The sequence below is a fragment of the Seriola lalandi genome, unplaced genomic scaffold (genome assembly GCF_002814215.2).
Source record: "Seriola lalandi dorsalis isolate HSWRI2012SDOR001 ecotype SW California unplaced genomic scaffold, Sedor1 jcf7180002054476, whole genome shotgun sequence".
Lineage (NCBI taxonomy): Eukaryota > Metazoa > Chordata > Actinopteri > Carangiformes > Carangidae > Seriola > Seriola lalandi.
This window is the reverse complement of record NW_019525029.1, coordinates 3,161,626-3,185,425: the sequence shown is the minus strand read 5'-3', so window position 1 is coordinate 3,185,425 and position 23,800 is coordinate 3,161,626. Positions and strand designations below refer to the sequence as shown.

The 23,800-nt window shown below is 39.1% G+C and overlaps 3 protein-coding genes and 1 non-coding gene across 9 annotated transcripts; 1 reads left to right on the top strand and 3 right to left on the bottom strand.

The window, feature by feature from the left end:
- The first annotated feature begins 2,123 nt into the window (after positions 1–2,123).
- On the top strand, positions 2,124–4,888 carry LOC111659243 (type-4 ice-structuring protein-like). Its single transcript, XM_023412112.2, has 4 exons — positions 2,124–2,212; positions 3,386–3,454; positions 3,555–3,678; positions 4,477–4,888. The coding sequence occupies exons 2-4, from the start codon at positions 3,406–3,408 to the stop codon at positions 4,688–4,690; spliced, it is 387 nt and encodes a 128-aa protein (XP_023267880.1). The 5' UTR covers positions 2,124–2,212; positions 3,386–3,405; the 3' UTR covers positions 4,691–4,888.
- Positions 4,889–5,117: 229 nt separating this feature from the next.
- LOC111659242 (polyadenylate-binding protein 1A) lies at positions 5,118–11,974 on the bottom strand. 6 transcript variants are annotated; one of them, XM_023412106.2, is made up of 14 exons: positions 11,228–11,974; positions 9,930–10,123; positions 9,172–9,287; positions 8,741–8,889; positions 8,482–8,591; positions 8,255–8,392; positions 7,633–7,728; positions 7,105–7,471; positions 6,859–6,969; positions 6,591–6,736; positions 6,394–6,478; positions 5,994–6,124; positions 5,672–5,771; positions 5,118–5,515 (listed from the first exon to the last, which is right to left on the bottom strand). In XM_023412106.2, exons 1-13 carry the CDS (start codon positions 11,418–11,420, stop codon positions 5,679–5,681), a joined length of 1,929 nt encoding a protein of 642 aa, XP_023267874.1. In that variant the 5' UTR covers positions 11,421–11,974; the 3' UTR covers positions 5,118–5,515; positions 5,672–5,678. The 6 variants fall into 6 exon arrangements, with proteins under 6 accessions (XP_023267874.1, XP_023267875.1, XP_023267878.1 ...); XM_023412107.2 differs by having other exon boundaries at positions 6,591–6,733; XM_023412110.2 differs by having other exon boundaries at positions 8,482–8,576.
- On the bottom strand, positions 7,810–7,946 carry LOC111659407 (small nucleolar RNA SNORA5). The gene has a single exon (XR_002761074.1). It is a non-coding gene; the product is annotated as a small nucleolar RNA SNORA5 (small nucleolar RNA).
- A 1,913-nt stretch (positions 11,975–13,887) lies between the features above and the next one.
- LOC111659366 (14-3-3 protein beta/alpha-B-like) lies at positions 13,888–23,285 on the bottom strand. Its single transcript, XM_023412309.2, has 6 exons — positions 23,145–23,285; positions 20,503–20,811; positions 18,629–18,752; positions 16,822–16,985; positions 15,642–15,737; positions 13,888–15,456 (listed from the first exon to the last, which is right to left on the bottom strand). The coding sequence occupies exons 2-6, from the start codon at positions 20,794–20,796 to the stop codon at positions 15,382–15,384; spliced, it is 753 nt and encodes a 250-aa protein (XP_023268077.1). The 5' UTR covers positions 20,797–20,811; positions 23,145–23,285; the 3' UTR covers positions 13,888–15,381.
- Between the last annotated feature and the right edge of the window lie 515 nt (positions 23,286–23,800).

Sequence of the window (23,800 nt, the reverse complement as noted above, 5' to 3'; positions counted from 1 at the left end):
ATGATACTTCTTTTCTGTAAGTGGGAGTTTAAATACAGGACTTCTACTTGAAGTGCAGCATATATTTTGGTATTGGCACTTTACTTTTTCACTTTACTAAAAGTACTTTTATTCTACTACTTCTGTTTGACAGATGTTACTTTATTGATTAAAACATATGATCAGTTTGTACATGTTGCTGAAGTAAAATATTGATTTCAAGATTTTTATCTCCAACTGAGTGTTTTTACAGTGTGTTGCTTGCTACTTTTGCTTTAGTAAAGTATCTGAGCAGAACACTGGGCTATTACGATACTGGTAATGAGTCCTGAATTTACTGTGGTATGACTGAGCCAACACTGAACTGAGCCTAATAAATCTTTACTGTCTGAGTATCAGAAGGTCAAAGAAGTAGACGTGTAAAACCTTTGAAACGAGACAGAGTCAGGGCTTATTTTTCTTTATCCTTTTTAGAGTAAACTACACACATCTCCTAGTTTACATTTCTCTGATCTTGCACAGTTTGCCTTTGTACCTACTTCAACACTTTTGTGTAGTATTAAAGTCTGTGTCACCCATACACGCCTTGCATACCACAGCAAAGATGTCTAGAATATTTTATACCCCTCAGTTTAAGAGGATGGCTTTGAGGGATGTAAACAACCTAAGTCGTTTCCACCAGGCTAGTGGCAAACAGACTGTGGACTGAGGGAATAATCTCTGGTTGAAAACAATCCCACATCTGGTTTTAATCAAAGCTTTACAGTCAAAATCTGACTTTTAAAACTCCAGTGCAGGGCTTTCCCACTAGATGAACAGAGACTCATAGGATTGTCATTCACATTTCATTAAACGGCGTGTGTTGTTTATGTTCTCTGCTAAAATATTCTTATCCAAAGATGTTTTTTTTCCTCTGTATCAAATTGTTTATTAGTGACTGGGGTGGAGTGCGGTTGAAAATTAATTCCTTTACGACAACCATAAAGATAGACTCGTAGCAACCAAAGGTAGAAGGTTTACATCCACATGGCTGAATGGCCATGGCTGATTCATGAGACTGCTCCCCAAAGGACAGCTTAATGAGGCATTTTTTAAAAATCAATTTATTCAACTTGATTTTTTTATTCAGATTTTAATGTTTAGATTTTTTGTTCTGTAATCCTGTCAATTCTGTGCCAACGTCTGTCCATTAATTTAAGACATCGAAACCTTACAACTCAAAAGAGAAAGCTTTTTTATTTACTCTAAACTTTAATCTCTGTTCTTTATGTACTTATGTGTTAGGGCTGAGATGGATATTCATAATGAAACAAAAATCTTGTATAAGTCTTATGACACATTTAATAATAATAATAATAATAATAATAATAATAATAATGATAATAATAATAATATTTTTTCTGAGAACATAATGATTTTTTTCATGTTTTCGTGCTGTTAAGTCGTAATGATGATCAGTGAGTGCCGATCATAGATCACATAAAACATTTTTTTTTTAAATTTTTATTTAATCGAATCCAACAATCAGATCTGATCAGTGCTATAAAAATACCACAAAAACTACAAAAATGGAAAGCATGACTCATCACTTCTTTAAAAGGTAAATGACTGAAAACAGAAGAACAACATGACCTATATTAAGATTCTATAACAAACTTAGCACTTTTCTAAACAAAAATTACAATGTGCTATACATCATAAAAGCACCAGCAACATCAGGGATACTGAAAACAAAATGATGACATGCTTTTCAACTGAAAAACAAAATTAATTAATTAAATACTTTATGATATAAAGTCCAAAAAGATGGCCAAACAGACCTAGAACAACAACAAAATAGAAAATAAAACAAGACACTGTCAGTTATCTTATCTGTTATTGTATCAGTTGAAACTGATGTAGCAATATCAAACACTGTCATAACGGTGACGCTGTTACTGGTGATTAAGTGTTTTATTTAATCAATATGATAAGATTCACTGTCATGTTGGATGTTGGACAGTCAGCAGAGGGACTGTTGGACTTTGGTTTTCGTTTGCCCAGCTGGCAGAGTGAGCAGCAAGGGTCATGACTGTGATTCCCTAACTAGCACAAACATCCAATAATGTCCCGTTTTATCATCTTGTCCAATCAGATTCACATTATGACAGGGCTGCATCACACAGCTGAACTATAAGAGGAGTGAGAGTCCCACAGAAAAGCACCATCCGGTCCCAATTCTCCTGCAGTACAGGTGAGTCTTCTTCTGCCTCCTTTTCTTAAACTGCATTTGACACATTGAGACACAAATCGCAAATTCGTCTTCCTCTGTAAAACTACCAGGATTTACAAAACTTAATACTGAAATGTCAGTTTGAAAGCGAAATGTTTCCCTTTGTCAGTTTGAGATTTATTGAGATATTTTAAGTCTTTTACATAAAGTTATAGTATAATTATCGCAAATCCAGTTTTAACCATGTCATCTGAGTGTAACGTCTTTACTTAAAATCTGAGAACAACAATGTGTTTTTCTTAGTTGTGTCTCATATCTCTGCCTCAGAGGCTCTTATGAGGCTCAAAAACAGCAATACAGATGTAGTCGTAGTGCGCTGTAGTTTACATTACTATTCCAAAGTATGTTGAAGGAGTTTTATGTTTTATTTTAACATTTTGTGGCAACTTAGGACACATTTTTCATTTAATGGGACCTTAGATTAATAATAAAATATTTACCTTTTTAATTTCATTCTGTAATCCCCTTCAATCTCAATGATTGAAAGTTTAGGACTGAATTGTTTACTAAAGTTGTTATGATTTGTATTTCTCTATATTTATGTTTGTATTCCCCGTCTTTCAGTCATACAGAGGTTCATTCTTGACCTTATCCGTGATAAATTCTCAAGGTTCACTGAGCTCACACTCATCTGGAGCTGCTGACAGGATTACTGTGATAAGCTAGATAAGGTTTACAAGTTAATGAGTGGGGCTAGAACAAACACTCAGTAACAAAATAATATTTATCTTATTTCCATATGACCAAAAAGAACGGCTGTGATTCCTAGAAAACGTGACAGCTTTTATCAGTGAGTCATCGGATTGCGCAACAGGAGGCCTTCTCAAAACCAGTTACTGAAAAACAACCATATTACACACGTTTTAAACCAGATCCAGAGATTATTGTTTTGGTTTTGAAAAAGGAAATAATAGGGTAGTTTAATTATGAATTCAGCCCTACACCGTTGTCCCAAAAATATAAGATGAACTTAAACTTAATGGAAAAAAATAATGGTTCTTTCAGTCAACACACATATGGTTACACTGCAATCAATCACAAATGAAGACAGGACAGTAACATCAGCATGTTAACATCAGGTTATATTATCCTTGACCATGCAGAGCAATAACTGAAAAATGTTTGTGTCTGTAGGTCTTCTCCAGTCAGCAGCCATGAAATTCTCCCTCATTGCAGCCGTTGTCCTGCTTGCCCTGGCACAGGGTACGACCATCACACAGTTACTTTAAGTTCTCCAAATACAAGTGTTTTGTTTATTAAAGGCCTCTAACTCACCGACTTGTTTGCCTTTGGAAACCCACAGGAAGCTTTGCCCAAGATGTTAGCGATCTTGAAAAGCTCGGTCAGTACTTGGAGGAACTGAAGAACAAGATGACTTTGGAGCTGACTGAGATTATCCGCAACCAGGACCTGACAAACCAGGCTCAGTGAGTACCGTGAAGCCTCGATACCACAACCTTCACACTTGAGGTCATGGTCATGGTCATGACCCACAGTCAGCACGATTCAATCTTCTTGCTGCTCATCACACTGGACCTTGTCCATTATTAAATGCCAGTGGTAGAAAGTACTTTTACTCTAGTAATATTCTATTATCATCTATTTGTACTTTAGTCGAGTTTCTATTTTGTGCAACTTAATATTTCTAAACATATAATTCTTTATGATAGATCAAATTAACAAATAAATAATTCTCTGAACATATTATTATAACACTGACAGATGCCAGTCTCCATAATGAGTAATCACTTTTCATACTCAATGTACATCTTGTTGCTTATAAATCTCTGCTTTTACTTAGGTAAATACATGAATTCAGGACTTTTTCTTGTAATTGAGTATTGTTATAATCTTGTATTACTTTGGTAACTTATTTGAATACTTCTTGTACCACTGGCAAATGCCTCAAAATAATCATGAGTCACGATTTCTGACTTCTCCACACCCAAATTAAAATCAATACAGTAAAAAGAAATTCAATTATTGCAGTATATTGCACTGAACTGATAGTGAACGCTTTAAGTTTAGTTTTTTTAATTTTATTTTTTAAGTATTGTTAAGAAATGTGAAAAAGCAAAGGAAGTACTGAAATTCATCTCAGCGTTTGGGGCTATTCCTTGAGGCACAGAGCCCCTTGATACGAACAGACTGCACTGTAAAATGCAGGTCCAACAGGTGCATTTCTGATTTTTGTATATTGTGGTAAACCATGTTTTACTCCACAGGACCTTCCTGGAGGACAAGAAGACCCAGCTGGAGCCCCTGGCCTCTCAGCTCCAGGATCAGTTGAGGACCGCTGCTGCCAGCGTGGAGGAGCAGATCAAACCCCTGGCTGTCAACATGCAGGCCCAGATCCAGCCCATGGTCGATAACTTCCAGAAGCAGATGGAGGCCCTTATCCAGAGGATGACCGAGAACGCCCAGCCCATTGACAACTAAACCAATATCCAAAAGATGCAAATGTGCCACCACACCACCATCTTCTCTGTTGTGGACTGAGTTAATGGAGCTAATTCGATTTATGGCTGGCCTGAAAGTGCAGGCATAGGTACAGCAGCCTAACATGTGTTTCAATGCTTGTTAACATTGGTATTTATTATCTCTGTCCCAAAGCACAAATAAAAACTTGAAACACAATTTTATGGTATTGCTCTAATTTCATCTGTGTGTGTATGTGATGGGTGAGATTTAATCTTTTTATCATTTGGAGTGAGTCTGAATTATTTTGATTTGACCAGCACAAAACTGAAGAACATTTGGGTTTATCACTCTTACCACAATCAAAATGGTATGAGGAAATTGGAACAGGCTCACACTTAAGTGATGAATCAGTCATTTCTCTAACAGCCAACCAGACACAAACTGATTATTTTATCATTTTTATTCAAGCAAGCAAAGGTCAAGGGAAATTTCACAATAACAGGCTTCTACAGCCCAAACACTCAAACATTTAAAAGGGATAAAATGGCAGAAAGGAATGCTTTCAATCTTATTTTGTCACAGAATTCTCCTCTAAAACCCCTCATCGATCATTTTTTATTTTAACTTAACTTTTTCTCTTTTTTTGTGTATTTTCTTTTTAACTCAGCAAACCAGGCCTGGTGTTCCTGTTCATTATAAGCCTGGCTGGAGACTCGTTTCCATTGTTTTTTTTAATATATTATTTGACTTCTTTTTACTCTGTTTTGTGTATTTTTAACTTTTTCACTGTTAAATTTTTTTTTTCCCCCTCATCGGTGAAGCTAGTCTCAAGGTTCCCCATTCCTGTGAAAACCAAAACAAAGATATGATATGAATTACCACAGTATCAGTTTACAACTCAGTGTTAAATACACAACCAGTATGTGGCAATGTCATCATGAGGAGCCATAACCTCTTGACAACACTGTCCTCTCATTGTTAAAGCAGCTCTCGTCGTACCTTGGGTTCAGACACTTGGGACACCAGCTGAATTGGTCACAGTCTTCTGAGCGGCCTCCTTGGCCTGGTGGGCCTGAAGCACAGCCACCGCCTCATCCACCTACAAACATCAAGTTAACTATAAGATACTTTCACCAAACTTCATATGCTTTGTATTCACAAGATTTCCCAAGACTCTTCCAGTGTTGCTGGTTGACATTTATATAAAGACCAGAAAGTCTCCAAATTCCCTGTTCTATTATTATTATTATTATTATTATTAAGTCCTTGTGAACTCTACCAAGAATCAACTGAGGGAAGATGTCAACATTTAAGTACTGACCTTTGAGCGGAGAGACTCTGGAGACTCCAGCATGTGGAGCAGCTCTGAGTTGTCGATCTCAAGCAGCATGCCAGTGATCTTCCCTGCCAGGCTGGGATGCATGTTCTGGATCAGTGGAAACAGACGCTCACCTACAGAAGTGACAGATACAGAGGATTTAAGACATGATGTAATTAACACTTGCCAAGTGCCAAATGCTAAAATGTAGCTAAAATGCAGTCTTTGGTGGATAAATCAAGTGCCACCTGTCCCATGTTAGTGAGACAATACTGTGTACATACATATGTTATATACAATATAAGTTATAGAGGGGGCATGGTTTCTTAGTTGGGGATAGAAGTAGCATGTTCTGACTTAAGAGATGCTATGTCAAGCTAACATGGTATGTGCTGAATCTTACCCAGCATCTGCTTCTGTTCCTGTGGTGGAGCTGCGGCCAGCATGGATGCAGTCAGAGGCTCCTGTCCCTGAACATGGACTGCAGGCTGAGGACGCAGGGAATTAAAAGTCAAACAAAGAATCCAATCTAACCTGACTTTTTTGCAGAGGGCAGAATAGGTGAGGATGTATGATTAACAAAGAAACTTGGATTTCTACCTGCTGCATGGTGACTTGTGGCTGAGCAGTCATGTGCTGCTGGGGATTGCGGACTCCTGCAGCATACTTGTACTGAGGGACTCCACGCACTGGAGTGGCTGCTGCAGCAGCTGCGTTGGCTGGTCGGGGCCCCATGCTCTGTGCTACTGCAAGAATTGCCAACAGGCAGACAGAAACATCAACGCAAAATATACAAGCAGCAGCCATATAGTTGAACTGTATTTGCAGTGTAATTAGACAGACTGTAGACTGAGCAAACGTAACTGACCGACACGCTGGGTGGACATCATGCGAGGCACCTGGGAGGCAGGCCGCATGGTACTGAAGGTCTGAGGGCGTGGTGCTGAGGGACGCATGGCACCTGGCATGTTCTGGAAGTCTATGAACACACAAAAACATTTAAGCATCATGTACAAGTACAGGCAAATGACCAACTGTTTTTGTTACAATGTGTCTTAAACTGCTTTTAAAATTATAGCAAATGTAATCTACACAGTGACAGAAGAATACTCACGTTGTGGCCGGACACCCTGGGTGGTCCAGCGTGGGCTGGGCCGCAGCTGGGCCATCTGGCCAGCAGCTGGGTAGTAAGCAGCACGGTTCTGGGCCTGAGGAATGGCTGCCATGAAGTAACCCGAGGGTGGAGCTGGCTGGTAGGGATTGATGACTGGGTTTGGCACTGCACGCACACTGGCCATGCGCTGCATATACTGGTTGGTCAAGTGGGCTTGACGCTCCTCTTTGCGCTGGGCCAGGGCCACGTACAATGGCTTGGTGGCTACAATGCGTCCATTCATTTCAGTCACAGCTTTGGTGGCCTCCTCTGGGGATGAAAAGCAAACGAAGCCAAAGCCTTTGCTGCGCCCACCTTCCATCATGACCTGAGAGGAGAGTCCAATGAAATTAATTCTACATGATGAAGTATTTCTACTAGTTTGCACTATACTAAACAGTAACTATACAGCTAAAGAGTTTCAGTGATGGTAACTTAAAGCATTCCCTCTCAATTATTGATTAAATAAGTAAACAGCTGAGGTCTTACCTTGGCACTAGTTATGGTGCCAAATGGCGAGAACTCCTTTCTGAGACGTTCATCATCAATTCCATCATCAAGGTTCTTCACGTACAAGTTGACACCCTGAAAATAAAAAGACAGTCCTTTTTTAGAAAATACTCCATATTAACCGAGAATGATGCAATTTTATATTTTAATAAATATTTTTGTCTGTAGTACATATTTATCCCCAGAGTCTATGGTGAAGAAATGTGGGGCCCATGAACTACAGAGTCACTGTTGCAGCCATTTTGGCCAGTGCATCCTACTAAAGAGGAAGCACTGAATTTGACAAAGCTGCAGTCTTTTAAAGTGCTTGACCAGACGAACACAAGACTATGAGGGTGATTAGGAATTGTATGGAAAGGGTGGCCAAACTACAAATATTTCACTACAAGGATCTTCAAACTATAATTGAAAGGAAAATGTGAAAACTTCAGAGAAAATTGTTTGTTAATGATCATTTCATAAATTACCAATTTAATGTAAAATCATTTTACATCTGAAGACTAGCACAAGATTGTAAAACAGTCAAGATCAAGTAGTATTTCACTGTTGTACTATGCTGTATTGTTTTGGTTTTAGTTTTGTCAATTTAAATTCAATGTACCTGGTAGCGAGTCATACGATCTTGTTTCATTTGCTCAAACTTGCGCTTGAGCTCTGTCTGTCGCTCCACCTTTTTCTGGGCGCGGCCAACGTAGATCAGCTTGCCATTCAACTCCTTCCCATTCATCTCATCCACCGCCTGTAGAAACCAAAAAAACCAAGTCAACTTTGTGGCCAGAAATGGCAGACATTTCCAGGTGGTCAGAAAATTGCTGGTTCATCTCTTACTTTCTGGGCATCCTCGTGCCTCTCAAAGCTGACGAACCCAAAGCCTCGAGACTTTCCGTTGTCATCTGTCATGACTCGGATACTCATGGCATTTCCTAGGCAAGAGAGATCTATATAACCTTAATAATTATATTTTGCTCCATTATGTTTTACTGCATGTACAGAAGCAGATCAACTCATTTGAAAAAGCTGTTGTTATAATAATAATAATAATAATAATAATAATAATAATAATAATAATAATAATAATATGAAATACCTGACTGACCATATTTGCTAAAGAGTTCCCTCAGCTTCTCATCATCCATGTCTTCACCAAAGTTTTTTATGTAGACATTTGTGAACTCCTTGGCTCGGGCACCCAGCTCAGCCTCACGTTCCTTGCGAGATTTGAAGCGACCCACGAATCTGCATTGAAATAGAAGTTTAGATAAATTAAATACACATTAAAACACAAATTATAGTAATTATAAATGTTATGTTCATCACAACTTTAAATCCAATTGTGAATAGTTACATTACAGCACTCAGAATAAATGGGTTATGCACAAATCTATTTATTCAGGCATCTTTTCAAAGAAATTACTCAAAGTGTTCAAGCATCATTATGAAACCTACAAACGTCAATCAGATCCGGCAGAATATTAATTCAACAAAGAGTACTTTCAGACATTAGTATACACCACTTACACTTTACGGTCATTGAGCAGCATGCCATTCATTTTCTCAATGGCTCGTTCGGCTGCCTCCTGAGTCTCAAAATGCACAAAGCCGTAGCCTTTAGAGCCATTCTCGTCACAAACCACCTTAGAGAAAGAAGACACATGCTGCTTTTAAGCCACACACACATGCGGTAATAGTATATTAAACCTGAAATGTTTGTTGAGTCACACCTGAAATATCTCTGACCATTTTTTACAAAGTGAAACTGGCTTCCTGTGACTTTTTCATATCTTGTAATGGGACTGTGCTGTTTAAAAAACCTGGCTCCAATTTCTGCTCATTGATGCCCAGGAATATATTTCTTTTGCAGAGTCACTCAGTGTAAGGTTAGTGAACTTTATATTAGTCTACAAATTCATAGTTTGGTTCCTCATATGTAGTACAGACCGCACCCCCATAACCTTTACTCACTTTACTTCTTTGTGCATTCCAACATGCTTACACCATCTACAGTCTATTTCTGCATCTACAGAACCAAACTATAATCCATTATTGATTATACCTAGGGTGAAAACCGAGTATTCCGGTATCACCTGCTGGACGACTGAAATGACAATTGGTGAGCAGGTCTTTCAAGTCTTTATACTGCAAACGACACAAGGGCATTTACAAAGTAAACACATGCAAATTATGCCAACACAATGCTAAACTGCTGCAATGACAGTTGACAATCCCCCTGCTTCAGGTTAGATAGAGCAAGGCAGAGATGCCCACAGGTCTTTTACCTTGCATGACAGGATGTTGCCAAAAGCAGAGAAGGTGTCATATAGAGCCTTGTTGTCAATGGACTTGTCAAGATTCTTAATGAAGATGTTTCCCACGCCGCTCTTTCTCAGTGACGGATCACGCTGCGACCACATGATGCGTACAGGCCGCCCCTTGATCACGTCAAAGTTCATTGTGTCCAATGCTCGCTCGGCTGTGAGGAGGAACACAGGGACAGGGGTTACAGTTATTTAGTACATATACATTTATTCAGTTGCTGAATATTACAGCACATGTTAAAGGACGGTCGATAAGACTTGAGCTTAAGGGCTGCTGGGAAAGTGAATAATATCAGAAAACTGGAACTACAAGTTTCTCCCCTGGTCATTGCAAAATAAAAAGATGGTCCACAGTCTGTGCTGTCATGGTTGTTATACATATTTGCATCTGATAGTACTCAAGGTGTCAACTTTCTTTTAGTCCCTTGCTCAAGTGCAGCTGGGCAATAGGAGTTGCGGCATTAATGTACTTCCCGTCGTCTACAGTTTCAAACCGAGCCCTCCTGGTCACAAGTATGTCAGCGCAACTGCATTAGCAATCTCTGGTAGCTTGCCAACTCAGACCAGTAGATTTGAATTTTAGAAAGTTTACCTAATGGTAGTGACTGAATAGTATTATTATATTTTATCTATATGACACACCCCTGATGGTTGGCATATTAACAGGTTACTAGTGCAAAAAGCTCAACAAAATATATATCACAGTAACAACACAGGAACACACCCAAGAACACCACAGGGCAAATGCAGATCTGTGCTCTTATCAATGGACTGCAGACAATGTTTTGTGGATGGTAGTTATAAGGGTACTAGGGTACTCAGGACTAACATATTTTAACATTTTTAGGCAACAATGTATTACTTTTTCAGTTGATAAAGATAAACATTCACTCCATAACAAATATGACAAATATGGCAAGTATGCAGGAAGATTTAATCAAACTGTGTCAGCACTTTAGGCTGGACAGTTGGGGTGTTGTCCTGACATAACAGAGATAAAAAAAAAAAAAAAAAGGCACTGAGTATTTAGTTGGCAGCTAGCAGTCCTATGCTACATTACTGGGGTGGGGTGGGCTGGGCTGGGCTGGTCTGGTCGTGCTGCTTTTCTGCTACGCCACTGCTGGGTGGTTCACATGAGGAGACCCTACCAACAACATGTCGGCCGCAGTCACGTGTAGTGAAGAGAGGCTAGCTCTCACTTGTCACCGATTGACATTTGAAACACACATTAATTTCGATATTTTAATAAAACTACTTACCGTCCGCTGGCTGTTGGAAGTTGACATAGGCGTATCCAAGGGAACGCCGGGTGATCATGTCCCTACAGACCCGGATTGACAGGATAGCTCCGGCAGGGCTGAATTTCTCGTACAGCATGGCCTCGGTCACATCTTGATGCAGATCCCCAACGTACAGGGAGGCCATGGGGTAACTGGGAGCACTGGGGTTCATTTTCGTTGGATGTGGAGACTAGCAAAATACTCGGACGAAGCTGGATTTGCTTAACGGAAAAAGTTTTCAGCGACAGTTTCCAAACGTTCACTAACGTCACGTCAGTTCGGGGAAGAATGCTGATGGTAAACGTTAGCAACCGTTGGCTTGTCAGTTGCTGTGTTTTCGGGTAAAATTTCAAAGATGAATATTTTAAAATGACACAATGTCAACTTCTAATGGGGTTAAAACTGTCATTCAAATATGACACACAACGATTATAAGCAAATCTAACGTTACTTGGCCTCTCTTCTGAACCAGTAACACGTCGACTGAAAATTTGTCGTTCGAGTTAACGTTAGGCAGCCCCTTCTTGTACGTTACCGTCCAGTCCGCGAATGTCTACTCCAGCTTCACCGACTTGTTACAAAAAGAAAAAAAAAATGATTTTTTGGCTTTTTTATATTTTGAATTTTTTTTGTATTTTTATTTTTTTATAGAATGTGTGCCGAGCGAGCTCAGGAGCACACACGCACTCACACAGCACTAACAGCCGGGGTTGAGGGGGAGGAAACCACGAGGAAGTTGTCTAATATATACTAGACGGCGCGTCACTGAGATGGACCAATCATCTTCCAGTATAGCTGAAAAAAAGTCAACAAAGGGGCGTTAACCTCCACTGTACGCATGATGATGAAATCATGTAAAAACGTATTGTTAAAGGCTGAAACTGACTTATTGTATCGACAACAATGCCCAGTTATTCAGCGGTGCTGTAAGGGGATGACTTGAATTCGTCCTGGATCGCAGGAGCAATGAACAATGCCCGCAATCACACACACACACACACACCATCCCAACTGCTAAACAGCCTACAGTACTGGAGATGTCATGGGCTGGTCATGCCTTAGTTATGACATTTTACTGCAACACCACGCGTGACATTCCTGAGGATTGCATAACATATACAGAAAGCCTGCACTTTAAATTTACATTTTTTTTTTCAGAGGTGTGGTATTCAGCCGTCATATGTGCTGTAGGAGCCTTATCAGCTGCAGTCAGAGTGAGAATGGAGGACAGAGCCTCTTTTTTTAATCCACTATATTTGTTTTCATCTTTAAATGCCATTTATCAAACATAAATTGCTCACATATGTCACCATAATGTGTGTACTGTTTGAAGACTGGCCCTTTGATGTTGTATATTGTTATAGGCTTACTATCACTCATAAATATGTGGATAACAGCAGTGTGCTTGTGATCCACATAGCTATGAAAAGAGGAATAGATTAGAGTATGACATTTAAATGCAAAAATTAAATCAAGAAACTTAGTGCCTTGTCATCGCTCATGTGATTTAGACCTGGTTTTGAGTCAGATTTTGCCTCAGCAGGGTTCAACAAATCACATCTATGGTTGTGTAGAGATTTTGGTCTGTCCAACTTTAGATGAACATATGACAAATATTTGTGAAGTACAATGTAATCTGTATTGATTCAGTTAGGTACTGCAGCAAGACAGATGATGTCTAATGTGTTTTTTCTCCATTTTATACAAGCTAATAAAGCCTGAAATGACTGATCTTTATTCAGACTGCCTTCAAAAAGTCTAATCATAGATAGATTGACTGCTGTATTAATCCTAATGGGAAATTGCAGCAGTACATCTACATGCAACACAACATGGCCTTTAAAATCACCATCTGCAGAGGGCAGTGTTGTCAGTGAAAAAAAAACAAACTGCAACTCTGCAGCCCTTGTCAAGCTGCCATTCTACTGACTATTTAAATCATCCAGCTTTAACTAGAATTTTTAACCCACCAGAACTAAGGAAGGAAGTCAAATTACTGATTTTTATAAAGCTACAGTATTTTATCACCTCACTGCTAAATCATCAGCACAGCAGTCTCACACAAGCAAGATATTTGTGTGTAGACCCATAATGTTAAGAATGATAAGTGCATTTGCCACAACATATGGAACATTTGAAATGTTAAAGCTTTAGAGATTGTGCTTTAAGATTGAGTTTTTGATTTCGGACAGGTTAACAAGTCATCAGGGTGTCATGGCTTTTTGCAATTCTTTTGTATTTCCATTCCTGATAAAAATAAATAAATAAATGTTGCATCTCATATATCAGTCTAAACTTAGAGATATTGTACTATATATATATTAGACTATATTTGTAGCTTTAAATTAATCACTGTTGTGGCTCATGAAGGAATGAATTTCCAGCTGTGTGACTGATGACATTCATGAGCAGCCACTTCACTGGCTGTTAATGTGACAGTCCTCATTACTTGAGTACATTCTCACATCACTGAGGATTTCCTAATATGAGCAGCTGAAACATCTCCAAGCTGGCACGGTTAATAGTGGCAGATTGGTCTGATGAACTGACAGTGGCCCAACGCAGATTCTCATATGCAGTAATATTGTAAAAATGTCATTCCACATGTAGAGAGAAAATAAACACATGAGCACAGCACATTTGATTTTAATGTTTTAATTCCACTTACATGAAAGCACATAACCAAATAACGTACTCAGAGTGTAACTTGCAAATTCTGATTCCTGCATCCCATCTTTTTAAAACCAAGATACTGTAATTAGAAGAAACTGGCACTACTTTGTGACTACTGAATGGCCATAATGCAGCTTTCTACCAAGTTACATTTTATAATCATTTTATATTTAGAATCGTTTTAGTTTGTCTTTTCACAATGTACTTTCAAGGAAGGTATATGTTACTGTAAACCACCTGGTTCAAGCTAAATCCTAAGCAAAAACTGCCAGTTTCAAAGCACGCCTAACCCTCACACCATACTACTGAGAACCACATACATTCCAGGAGTCAAATCAAGAGTCAAAAGGGAATAAAATACACAAAAAGAAAATACAAAAACACCTGAATAGAAAAGAGTAGAAAGCCACATAAAAGCACATGGCAAAAGTATCTTCTGCACTGCTGAAAAGATAAAATATCAAAAGTTACAGTATCGAGCCATTTTATCAAGTTGTTCACTTTATCTTAGGCTGTCTCTACCTTGTCATGTGGTATGGAAAAATGCGGTAAATTATAGTCTACACACTTTCACTGAGAGTGAAAAGATATCAGTAAAATGGAATGTAATCCTCTCAACAAAACTATCAACCAAGGTTTAACTAGTTTTCGCAAGTGGCCATTCATACAGAAAACCTTTCCTACACCCGAATGTACATAGAACCCACTGAGCCATGACACATGTACCATCCATAAAATCACTACCTGCTACACTGGACACTGACAGGGCGGGATGAATACAAGCAATATGGTAATAGATTGTTACCAAGATATATCCTGCCATCTATACAATCACTGCTAGTATCAGATGAGATCTAAAGTTTAGTGAATTCAGATCGCTGTGACCACTTTTACAGTTGGCACGTTTCATTTTGTAGACCCAAGTGTCACAAAGATTGAAAATGTTCAGTTCAAGTAAAAACATACAATTTATCAAAATTACAGTTAGAGGTTTTTTTGTTTGTGTTTTCCTGCAACAGCTTGCTACAGAGAATAAGGTTAAAGAGAATGGGGCTGATTTAGATCTAAAGGAGGGATTCCATCTGGACAAAACCACGGACAAAAAAACCCCAAAAAATTAACATCCACTGCTTCACATAATGAGTAATGTCCAAAAAATACAAACAAACAAACATAACAGGTCTATTCCATTCTTTTCTCTGTGGAGGTGCTCATTCCAATAACACACACACACACACACACACACACACACACACACACACACACACACACACACACACACACACACAAATGTATCTGCACACACATACTGTACTTTACACATTGTGAGTGGAGTGTAAACATACATATCTGTGCATGTATGTGCACACACAACCACACACACAACTTAGGCTGGTGAGAGGTAAAAAATGTGTGTTTTTGTTTTTTGTTTTTGTTTTTTTTTTTTATTTCTCTGAAGTTCAGTTCTTCTCAGCTGCCTGCTCCGTCTCTTCTCCCTCACCCTCTCCCTCACCCTGGGCGTCTGACATCCACAGCTGCAATAAAAGCAAAGGATATTGGGATTGGTGCAAGCTCAGATAACCTTTGCATCTCAAATATTAAGCTGAGTTTGACAAGTAAGGTCAACGTCAAACCAAACCAGTACAGAGATGACTGACAGTAGAAAGTGAGAGTGTAAGACACTGCAGACATGCGGGGGACATAAAGTCGAGACACTCACTGTCAGATTGTCACGGAGCAGCTGCATGATCAAGGTGCTGTCTTTGTAGGAGTCACTGTTGAGGGAGTCCAGCATGGCAATGGCCTCATCAAAGGCCTGAAGGAGAAAGAGACAGCCATCAGTACTTCCAAAAACAATACAGAGATTCCCAAAAGCAATTGTAATTTTACCAACATGACATATTTCAATAAATACTCCCTGGGCAAAAATAAAAAGACAACAATTTGAATAAAAACTACAGAATTAGTCAAATGTAGCATACAACATAATGTATTTTTGTCCAGTAACTCAGGAACTAAATATGCCAGCACAGAATGTGTTTTTTTTTTTTTTAAAGCACGGTAACAGAAATATTAAATTGAAACACCAAGATGGCTGCTAATGATTATAATAGCACCTTGATTGTACAGCCCTATAGTTCCATTTTTAACTAGTTAACTTTTGCATTGCACCTGCCCTTAATAATACAGAAATTCAAAGTCCTGTTAGGGTCTGAGAACTTGCCTAAAAAAAAAAAAAAAAAAAAAACTTGCAGAATCACATTAAAAACTATTTGGTTCCAAGACATATACAGTATGGTGTATCCAGGTGTAATTAAAAGGAAACAGTTGACATTTTTCAAAACTCTTATTCACCTTACTACCAATTATATCAGATAACCAATGCCACCTTCATGACTGTCCTTTAAATATGAAGGCTACCTACCAGCACCTCTAAAGCCTCACATGTACCGTACACGGAGAGAGTGGTTTTCGACCTTCTCATCAAAAGTTCAGCAAAAAAAAGCAAATAAACCCATTTCCCAAATAGGGAAATAACTACTTAAAAATTACTATGTAGATGATAGAATATTAATACTACTGATCACCACAGTAAAGTTTACTTAGTATTCACTTGCAGTCCGGCCACTGTTCAGCATTCACTGTGTTTGCATTCTCCTTGTATCCAGTCCCTGACTGGATTTGTACAGTGTCAGGAGCAGGAAGGCTCTCAGTTGTAAAAATCCGGATGAACACCTCCATTTTAAGTATAGTCATTTGTTACAGACCATCAGACCACCACACCCACTCACAACCACATATTATATATATATATATATATATACATAATTCTTTTAAAAAGGACACAAAGCAAACAAAAATGAAGCCAAGTCAGTGAGAAATAAAATATTAGTTCTTACCGTTTTAGCCAGTTGGCAGGCCTTGTCAGGTGAGTTGACGATCTCGTAGTAGAAGACGGAGAAGTTAAGAGCGAGGCCTAGGCGGATGGGATGTGTAGGCTGCATTTCTTTGTAGCTGATGTCCAAGGCCTTCTGGTAGGCTTCTTGCGAGTTATTGATGATGGCTACAAATAGGAAGACAGACCAGTCAGGAAGCTGATATTCACTGCTCAATGGGAAAAAACAAGATTTCTAGGGGTTTGTTCACATTACTTTGTAGCTGCCCTAATGAGACTACCCTTCACTGTGCACCATCTGTGTGAGCATAATGGTGCATGTTACTGCTTTCCACATTTCTGGCAATGACAACCACTCGAGCCAATATTTACACACATATTAAGGATGCAAAAACAAATTTCACAGCCTGCTGCCTGTTCAACGACAGTTAGGCCCTGCCTGTGTCCAACTGTCTGGTACGGCTGCAGTTAATGATTATTTTAATTAATCTATCAATATTTTCTTGATTGATCATTTGATCAATAAAATATTAGAAAAAAAGAGAACAACTGCATCACAATTTGCCTAAAGACCAAGATGATAACCAACAGTTGGAGCCCAGCCACATTCACTTTACTGTCACATAAGAAAAAGAAGCAAATCTGCACAACTGAGAAGCTGGAACCCATGAATGTTCAGAATTTACTAGAAAAATACCTTAAAAAGTTGCTAATAAATTTTCTGTAGATCAACTAATCAATTCTTTATTTCAGCTCTACTGTCTAGTACAGTTAGTCCAAAACAGTTGTTTGCCAAGACCCACATGGGCCCAAAGCCAGTAGTTTACAGTTAGAAGAACTGACTTCAGCAACCTGAACAACAGCCAAAACAGCCTGTAATTAATGAGTTGGAATAAATGCTTTAAAAAAGGACCGGATTAAGATGACCAAAGTTCTCCTCAAAGCCAAAGAAATATCAGGTATTACAAGTGCAGTAGTTAGGATAAACCCTTTGAGAAAGATAATACACTTTACAAGTGTCTCCATATGGATAACCTGCGCCATACATTTTCCTCTGTGCTAACTATTAACAGCCAAATGCCAGACTGGAGAATTACAGATCCGAGACTGAAGAAGCAAAGGTGACACAAAACCCAGAGGGATTATTATGGATTTTACATGGAGATCTAACAATCCTCTAAATTATATAGGACACTCTTTGCAAATATGGTGCTGAAGAAAACAATATGACTCACATGACAACCCGAAATTAAAGAGGAAAAAAAAGCAAACATCACCCAGGCAGTCTGGCTTGCCACAGCCACCAAAGAAACTCTAAAAAAGCCTCCCGGCAATCAGTAGCAGCCAACACCCTGGTGCTGCCCCTGTTGCCATGGCAACCCAGCAGCAGCCCTCGCCTGCATTTCGGCTGACAGTTGTAGGTCAAGGACGGGGAGGATTGTCAGTGTTCTGGCCACCAACACCTGAAGCAAGACTGGTCTCTTCATCGTAAAGAGGGATGTTTTTTTTTTTAAGGAACGTTAATCAGCATCCACCCTCCAACAGATGTGTAACAGCCCATTACCATAGAAACAAAGGCCTCATGACACAGCAGCATGTGTTTTTAGCAGTAGGTGGCACCATTTAATTTTTTGTGTGTTTGACGTGTCTTGCACACTGCTCATGAACCCTACGCATAAAAACCCCCATGGTACTGCTGTCACGTTTCCTCGAGTGATGGCATAAGAATCAGAGGAAGAGACTACTCGTGGTATACAATGACAAAAATGACTCCAGCTGTTGCAGGACACCAGGAAATCTGCTTTACTTACCCTCCTTGTCCTCTCCAATGGCCACCTCAGCCAGGTAGCGGTAGTAGTCTCCCTTCATCTTCAGGTAGAAGACTTTGCTGTCAGCAGGTGTAGCATTGGGGATCAGATGTTTGTCAAGCAGGTCCTGCAAGTGAAAATGTGCACCATTAGTGTTGAAGCGCTCATCAGCTCACGAGTTGACAACAGTATTTGGACAGTTATGTTAAGTGTACAACCGAAACCTTGAGATGAAATAGTCACTATATTTGCTTTAAACTGTCAGTCTTTCTTCACACATATACACCTCCTACTTCTCAATTCTCTAAAAATGTTAAGATTAAGAACACAGGATGATGAAGCTTTATGTGAAAAAAAAACAAAAAAAAAAACATAAGTTGACTCCTCTTCCTGTCTATTGTGTACAATATATAAATAAGTCAAAAGAACCTCTTTAGAAAAGGAAAAAAAAACATCACATTGTACTTTCACTGATACAATTTTGAAACGTACACAGCCTCTTGGTCAAAATGCACAAGCTGTCCTAGAATTAGATCGGACTGTATGAGTGAGGTGGTGGTAGAGCATGTTTGAAAGGGATGGATAAACTACAGAAACCACTAAGGAATTCTCCTTTTAAATTCACATGTCTGCAGAGCGGTGGATAGCAAATGTGTGAATACCACATGTCCAAATTATCCAAATACTAAAGTCCATCTGTAGGATATTCAAACAGCTGTTGGTTCAGAGAACCTTCATTTGCTTAAAGGATGATTTCAAACGTGAAGCTTTAGCTATTCTCACAGACATATTGTGAATTCACTAGCACACCAAGACACAACACTATCACAACCACCATACTATATATGTATCTATGCATGTAAAACACAAGATATTGGATAGTCACAGAGATTAAGCGTGATGCAGGCAAACCAACATTAAACTAGACAAGCGGTTTTATGATACAGAACATCCATGTAACACTAAGTAAATTCTTCCTATATTTTTTTTCAAACTTGAGGTGTCCAGTACCTCGTATACTACTCTTGCCTCTGTTAGTTCCCCCTGTTAGCTGAAGGTTTACACTGTGCCCCTTACCCCCCTGCCACATTCACATTTGAAGTAAAACATAGCATCACTGTCTTTTCGAAATGCATTTTTCATAGTTTTTCAATATCAAAAGAAGAAAAAAGATGGTGTTACAACACAGGGAACAAGAGACAATGTAAAGAAACTTCCCCTGTAGCCTACATGTCACGGGCAGACAGTTTGTTGTTAGTTGTACTGAAGAGTAAAGGACCACACCAACATCCAACCGGACCGAAGAAGACGTTTACATGTTGTTTATGCTGCGGGTGAGCATGATGCAACACTGATGTCACTGCTTTATGCAAGATTTGATTGGCTGTAGTGAAATTAGGTCTCCATCTACGTAGCCGGATACTGAAACACTATTCCGCAAAATTAATGCAAAACCAGGGGGCACCATCATGAAACCAAAAAAATGTATATAAATTTTTCCCTTTTGGTTTACTATTTTTTCTTAAACCAGAATGCAGGACATGTTTACAGAGCAGATACAGTATGTAAAAAAAAAAAAAAAAAAAAAAAATGCAATTTTAATTTAAGTTGGACTGTAATACATCCATGCCCCGGCTAGGGACTGAACACAGATTTCTGCTTGGAAGTACTTCCTTTTCTTCTTGCCCTCTGTTCCTCTCGCATTAAGAAATTATTTCAGGTTTGATTCTTTCAGTCCTCACTACCAAACAGCCATCTCCTCTCTCCTCTACACCAGTTTTTACTTGCACCCCTCATTGTCTTCTCATCCCTCCACCTCGATTCAAGCAATTTGTCTCTTCGCTACCTTCCACCTATCCACCCCCTCCGCTTCTTACCAGGACTTCCTTGCAGATGTCGTTCAGCTCCTTCTCGATCTTCTCTCTGTACTCCTTGGCCAATGCGGTCTTCCCGCTGTCATCAGACTTCTGCTCCATGCTGGACACCACCCGCCAAGAGGACCTCCTTGCCCCCACCACATTCTTGTACGCAACAGAGAGCAGGTTGCGCTCCTCGTTGCTGAGCTCCGAGCCCTCCTCTGTAACACCCTTCATGGCTGCAGCCATGTCATCATAGCGCTCAGCCTGCTCAGCCAGTTTGGCTTTCTGTACCTGCTCCTCCTTGTCTGCCATGGCTCCTGTCGTGGGCTGAGGAAGGAAGGACAGAGGAGAGGGAGTTCGGGAGGGACAAAACAAAGGGGACAGGAGACGGATTAGGAAGACAGAGGAGAGAGAGTTGGGGGAGGGCAGGAACAAGGAGAGAAAGAGAGGAGCAATATGATGGGGAAGGGGGGAGGGATTTGATCATTTGAATTTAATGAAGGAGGACTACAGTGCATTAACATGCTGTTCTTCCTGCATAAAATGATTTCTCAGGTATGCATTTAAACATAGACATATTGAGCCACATTATATTAAAATTAATTTGATGATACAAAAATGACAATTGATTAAATGGGAATAAATGGGTGTATATTATGATACTCTTTAATATAGTTGGAGATTATATTATATTGACAAAAAGTCCAGGTCATATGAAACATGTACACTGGTACATTGGTCAGAATCACTATTATTATTTGCAAACATATCCCTTGGGTATGTACACACCAGCCATTTTTTAAGTGTTTTTGGATTTCAACCAGCTTGGCTCATTTGCACTTAGTCTGGCATATACTTGACTTATATTGGTGACTACAGTCAATTGGCATCTAAGTAATTAAAAATACAAGAGGAAGTGGTTATATGTGTACCGGAGTTTTTACTTCAGAAACTGTCTCTCTAAAAAGATTCATTGTAACAAGGATGAACAGGGATAGAGATGCAACGAATGATCCTTTCTATCATACATCCTATTATTTCAGTTACATTTTTTTCCAGATTAGCCATTTGGGCCATGAAATGTGATATGCAATTTACAATGCTGTGAAATACAGAATAATGGAGATCACAATTTTCCAGAGGGGGAGGTGACCTGCTTGACCTCATCTAAACCTTTTCATCTCCAATTAACCTGCTAATTATTTTCTCTATGAATCCATCTGTCATTTTGGTCTACAAAATGTCAGAAAATAGTGAAAAATGTCCATCACAGTTTCTCTGAACATAAGATGACATGGCAACAAATCACATGTTTTTTCCTGACTAATAGTATAAAACCACTAAATATTCAGTCAACTATCATTTATGACAGAAAACCAGAAAATCCTCACATTGAAGCAGCCAAGACCTCTGGATGTCTAAAATTTTTTGCATACAAGATTTATCAGTTAAAATATTTGCAGATCAATTTTTTATGGACTAGTTGTTTCAACTCTGAATTAATTAAATATATATACATATATGACAAATCTGCAATTTTTCTAAGATGAAACAAGGGAATGTTTTTGCTCAATAAATGGTGCAAATTATTAATGGCCTGACAAAATACTTTTAGATTAATTTTCTGTCTTACTCAATGAATCGCCTTATCATTTCAGCTGTGTGTTAAATTATTGGCTCTACACCAGGTTAAAGGCAGAAAAGAAAGGCTTATGTAATTAAGAATAATACAACTGAGGCAAAACAACAAGTATGGTCAATACTGATCTTGTTCTGATTAGAGCCTGCTGATACCCAGCTCACTGGCTGTTAGGCTACTTCCTAGCTGGGAGATTTTACAATTTCCTTGTTTCCTCAGTGTAATTGCAGGACTGTTGTAGTAGATTTAAAAAAGCTATAATAAAATACGATTAATTTGCATACAAGCTGCTTTGCACAAACCTATTTAAGACCAGCCTTTCAAAAATCACACAGTCAGTGAGTCAGATTTGCCAGGAACCCAGACACCTGCACCCTTCTGAGGAATGTCGGCCACCCAGTTTCTCACACACACACACACACACACACACACACACACACACACACACACACACACACACACACACACACACCTGCCCAAAGAGCTCCAACTGTGGACGATAAGGATAAAAACCTACAAAGATACTCTTCCTGTAAGATCTGTCCTAAATATTTCCACTGTTTAATGTGAAAAATGCCTGATAACGCCGCAGAATCGTAGACAAGACCCAGTAACAGCGTCTACGAATCGGTTAAACTGGAATGAAAGGAACCTCGCTTAGTTCAGTCCACAGTGAACGCCCTTTTTCGCTTCCCGGAAAACAAACCATGGCTATTGGTCTGGCGAGCATTAAGCATTATTTTTACGTGGCTTCATTCAGAAAAGCTAATGTGGTATAAGCAGAAAGCTGTCCTCTAGCACGGTGAGTAAAAAACAATAGATGGGTTAAAGTGCAGTGGCGCTTCCCATTCAGCAAGCGCCGAACAATGACTGAGCTGCGGAGCATCACTGGCTTCCACTTACAGTCAGTAGCAGCGATTCATGCTGGATTAAAAGCTTCTCCTAAAGCACACAGAGCAAATGTAACGATTTACCGTCGAACATACCACCGATCACCAGCAGTAAATAACCGTGAACTAACCTGTGAGTGTCGTTAGACGATGTTGTTCCTGATTCCCGGCCGCACAGCTGATGATCTCTCCCGCTCATCCACGGGGTTTCCCTCCAATCAAAGACACAGCGGCAGGGTCGCACCGGGACGGATGACGTCAGAATCGTGTTGCTGGGGCAACCAAATTTACGGGCAGAAAATTTTAAAAGCAATGTAAACTCAGTCAGTGGACAATTTAAAAGATTTTTCAATAGTTTCCGAAATATATTTTAGAATGAATATATATTATTTATAAATTATTATATATTATATAAATATATATATATATATTTATTATTTAAAACTAAGTAAACAATACGTACAGGCCACACCTTTTGTTTCTGAATTCTTCTAACTGTAAAAGCACATACAAATTGGACAGTTACTCACTTAATTTACTGTGCGAATACAGAAAAGTGCACATCCCGTGAGCGTTTGTTCAGCAACGCCCGCAAAGGCTCGTGGAAGATGTAGTTGGTGAATTTCAAGGAGTTCAGTAGATGTTTTTAAAATAGGGACAAAAAACAGTATCCTGGTTCAGCGATTCAGAAAGGATCATGTGAGAAGAAAATGGGCACAGAAATTAACCGGAAGTGTTTCTTGACGGGCTCCGTGGTAATATATCTATATATATATATATATATATA

Bases quoted from the DNA above. Each gene is read 5' to 3' on its own strand.
- LOC111659242 (XM_023412106.2), bottom strand. From the start codon at position 11,420: ATGAACCCCAGTGCTCCCAGTTACCCCATGGCCTCCCTGTACGTTGGG. The intron at 8,890-9,171 runs GTAAGTGGTGTA...ATTTCAATGCAG, and splicing joins CTGCTCAATGACCGTAAAGT to ATTCGTGGGTCGCTTCAAAT. The intron at 5,772-5,993 runs GTCAGTACTTAA...TGATGTTTGTAG, and splicing joins CAGAGTCTCTCCGCTCAAAG to GTGGATGAGGCGGTGGCTGT.
- LOC111659243 (XM_023412112.2), top strand. From the start codon at position 3,406: ATGAAATTCTCCCTCATTGCAGCCGTTGTCCTGCTTGCCCTGGCACAG. The intron at 3,455-3,554 runs GTACGACCATCA...GGAAACCCACAG, and splicing joins CCTGCTTGCCCTGGCACAGG to GAAGCTTTGCCCAAGATGTT. The intron at 3,679-4,476 runs GTGAGTACCGTG...TTTACTCCACAG, and splicing joins GACCTGACAAACCAGGCTCA to GACCTTCCTGGAGGACAAGA.
- LOC111659366 (XM_023412309.2), bottom strand. From the start codon at position 20,796: ATGGCAGACAAGGAGGAGCAGGTACAGAAAGCCAAACTGGCTGAGCAG. The intron at 16,986-18,628 runs GTAAGTAAAGCA...TCCTATTTGTAG, and splicing joins CATTGGAGAGGACAAGGAGG to CCATCATCAATAACTCGCAA. The intron at 15,457-15,641 runs GTGAGTGTCTCG...CTTTTATTGCAG, and splicing joins TGCTCCGTGACAATCTGACA to CTGTGGATGTCAGACGCCCA.